This window comes from Limulus polyphemus, unplaced genomic scaffold, assembly GCF_000517525.1.
Source record: "Limulus polyphemus unplaced genomic scaffold, Limulus_polyphemus-2.1.2 Scaffold12325, whole genome shotgun sequence".
Classification (NCBI taxonomy): domain Eukaryota; kingdom Metazoa; phylum Arthropoda; class Merostomata; order Xiphosura; family Limulidae; genus Limulus; species Limulus polyphemus.
The window spans coordinates 2,693-5,990 of record NW_013677935.1 but is presented as its reverse complement, the minus strand read 5'-3'; the positions used below and the strand labels follow the sequence as shown (position 1 = coordinate 5,990).

General features: G+C 40.3%; 1 protein-coding gene across 1 annotated transcript; it reads left to right on the top strand.

Annotated features, from left to right (window-relative positions):
* Positions 1–599: 599 nt before the first annotated feature.
* LOC106476970 (potassium voltage-gated channel subfamily H member 2-like) lies at positions 600–2,588 on the top strand (the record flags this gene model as incomplete). The annotated part of the gene is made up of 2 exons (XM_013937583.1): positions 600–653; positions 2,169–2,588. Coding segments are annotated over 2 exons (474 nt in total), but the record flags the coding sequence as incomplete, so codon positions are not given.
* Positions 2,589–3,298: the final 710 nt, after the last annotated feature.

Here is a 3,298-nt window from a genome sequence, read left to right as displayed (position 1 = left end):
CGCTTCATACCTTCATCTGTAGGTGCGCTATAAGAGTGACGGTTAGGTACCGATCGTAGTCTTGTGGTCACCAAACACTCTTCATACCTTCAGCTGTAGGTGCGCTATAAGAGTAACAGTTAGATACCGATCATAGTCTTGTAGTCATCAAACACGCTTCACACCTTCAGCTGTACCTGCGCTATAAGTGTGACAGTTATGTTTGTGTGCGGTATTGCCCTAAGTTACTGTTAGTATGGTCAGTCAAAGCTGAACTTTACCTTCAGCTGTACCTGCGCTATAAGTGTGACAGTTATGTTTGTGTGCGGTCGTGTCCTAAGTTACTGTTAGTATGGTCAGCCAAAGCTGAACTTTACCTTCAGCTGTACCTGCGCTATAAGTGTGACATTTATGTTTGTGTGCGGTCTTGTCCTAAGTTACTGTTAGTATGGTCAGCCTATCATTTTCACTTATACTCTGGAAATAAAATGGTGGAAATACTCTAATGAACTCTTCTATGTTGGATTGGTCAGTTAAAAATTAGCATTAAAAAATCCTTCCCATTTTGCTAGCTTATATTTTGAAGTTTTATTGTCAAAATACTATCGTCTGTTTTACAGGGTCCAAGAGGTTTACAAGGTGAAACTGGTTTTCCTGGACTTGATGGAGAAATGGTAGAGATGACTTGTTCAAACTTGTGGTCACCAAACACGCTTCACACCTTCAGCTGTAGGTGCGCTAAAAGAGTGACAGTTAGGTACCGATCGTGGCCTTGTGGTCACCAAACACGCTTCATACCTTCAGCTGTAGGTGCGCTATAAGAGTGACAGTTAGGTACCGATCGTGGCCTTGTGATCACCAAACACGCTTCATACCTTCAGCTGTATGTGCGCTATAAGAGTGACAGTTATTTCACTATTCGGTTGGAGTAACCACTTGAGGTGGTGGGTAACTAGTTATTTTTTAGTCAATTAGGGAGAGCTATGCCTGTATCCTAGAGTCTCTGACCTGGCCGCTCAGTCCAGTGTAGATAAGGCTGTTAGATTTGAATGTTAGTTTCGGAATCTGAATCTTATACAACCACACACAAATCTAAATATTTTGTTTATTACAGGGAGATGTGAAACATGCGATCAACAGTAATCCCTCCCCACTCCACCCAACTCTGACATATCAATAAGTCAGTGTTTCTCAAATAGTGAGTGGCGATCCCTCGAGGTGTCTGAAAAGTGCACATATCACTTTTGTCACAAACTATGAAGAACTGCACCAAGAAACATCAAGAATTTGTTCATCCTTGTTGAGATAATGGGGGGTCGTGACGACCAATGCCTGGACGCGGGGGTCGCCTGGCAAATCTGGCTGAGAAACACTGCACGTCAATGGAATCAGAATAGTTATGACTATTATTCTTTTGTTTATTTAACAAAGAGTTTATTAAGATATTTCAGACCTCTTTTCTCTGCTCGATGACACACTTTTTTATATTTTCAAAATATGAGTTTGTTTTATATTGATGTGAGAATTGACGAATTTCACATACAGGTGTGTGTATATATATTTGTTGTTGTTTTTAACTTATAAAACATTGTTCGATAGGATTATATTCTGCATTTTGGCCACTGATGTTTCACGATTTCTCAACTTATAAATTGAACTTTGGTGGACGGAGGTTATGTTTTCACGAGGGTCAAAGGTAAAGGTCACTAGCAACGTACGAAAATCCAAGAAATCCCTATCTGTGTTTTTCGAGGGTCAAAAGGTAAAGGTCATAGCAACGTAACGAAAATCCAAGAAATCCCTATCTGTGTTTTTCGAGGGTCAAAGGTAAAGGTCACAGCAACGTAACGAAAATCCAAGAAATCCCTATCTGTGTTTTTCGAGGGTCAAAGGTAAAGGTCACAGCAACATAACGAAAATCCCTATCTGTTAACATGGGGACAGATTTTTCGCACTATTTTTTGATAAAAAACGGACATACGGACACATTTTTGTATTTTTTGAGAGCCGAATATGACCAACGCTACATGGCGACTGAGTGTCCCTCTAGTTTTGGGAGCTGTAATCCGTTCATTAACCTGTTGTTAACTCTGTGGTTTTTACTTCTAAGTTTCTAACATTAGAAGATTACATATTTCCCTCCATATCTACTCTCTATATTACAGCCTTAATTTGTTTTTATTTCTCAGGTTTTATCATTAGGAGCGGACGTTCTTCCAGAATATAAGCTTCAGAAGCCTCAGGTCCACAAGTGGACCATCCTCCACTACTCCCCTTTTAAAGCCTTCTGGGATTGGATAATACTTCTTCTGGTCATCTACACCGCGATATTCACTCCGTACGTCGCCGCCTTCTTGTTAAACGAAACCAAAACCAAGCGAAACAAGAAGTACGGCGACGACCCCATCGTCATCATCGACCTTTTAGTTGACGTCATGTTTATCATCGATATACTAATCAACTTCCGGACCACCTACGTTAACACCAATGAGGAGGTGGTCAGTCTTCCAGGTCGGATCGCGGCGCATTACCTTCGAGGCTGGTTCCTCATTGACGTAGTGGCGGCCATTCCGTTTGACCTGCTACTCTTCGGCTCCGAGACTGACGAGGTACGAGTGGTTTGTAAAATATTATTAATACTTGGAAATCAATGTTAATATTTATTGATACGATATTGGTAATGCATCTTTGTTTATATTTAAAAAACTACCTAGTAATAACAATGTTTCATTCCATTCAAAGTATATTTTATATAATGTTGTTTTCTGGATAAAAAGTTTTAGAAAGTACTTTCAAGAACAAATTTATACTTTCTGAAGTATCGAATAGGGTACCTTGAGCTTTACCCCCCTTAAATACCAACATCATTACCCCTGGTGCTTAGCTTACACTTATAACTATCACGGCAGTATCAGAAATACCTTGGGGTTTGTTAAAAGTCCATAGGTAACACCACTCATACAAACACAACAGTACGTATAACACGATAGCCAACACTGACCTAAAGAAAGGACACGTGCTCGCCAACAAATACAGCTCTACCAACCCCCACCTATTCAACCCGTGTTTCCATAACGACATCACTTGGCCGAAGTTATGACTTACATCAATTAAAACGGTTAAAAACTCGGTCCGGGAGAGGATGAACTCACAAATATTGTCTCCTATCTCCCCGCTTTTTACAACCTTTCACTGAAAGCAGGCTTTTAACTAACTGTTGGAAAACGGCAGTCATCATTATTATTCCCAAAACAACGACTGACCTACACAACCCAGGCAATTACCAACCCACCGGTCTACTAAACTACTGGATCAAATA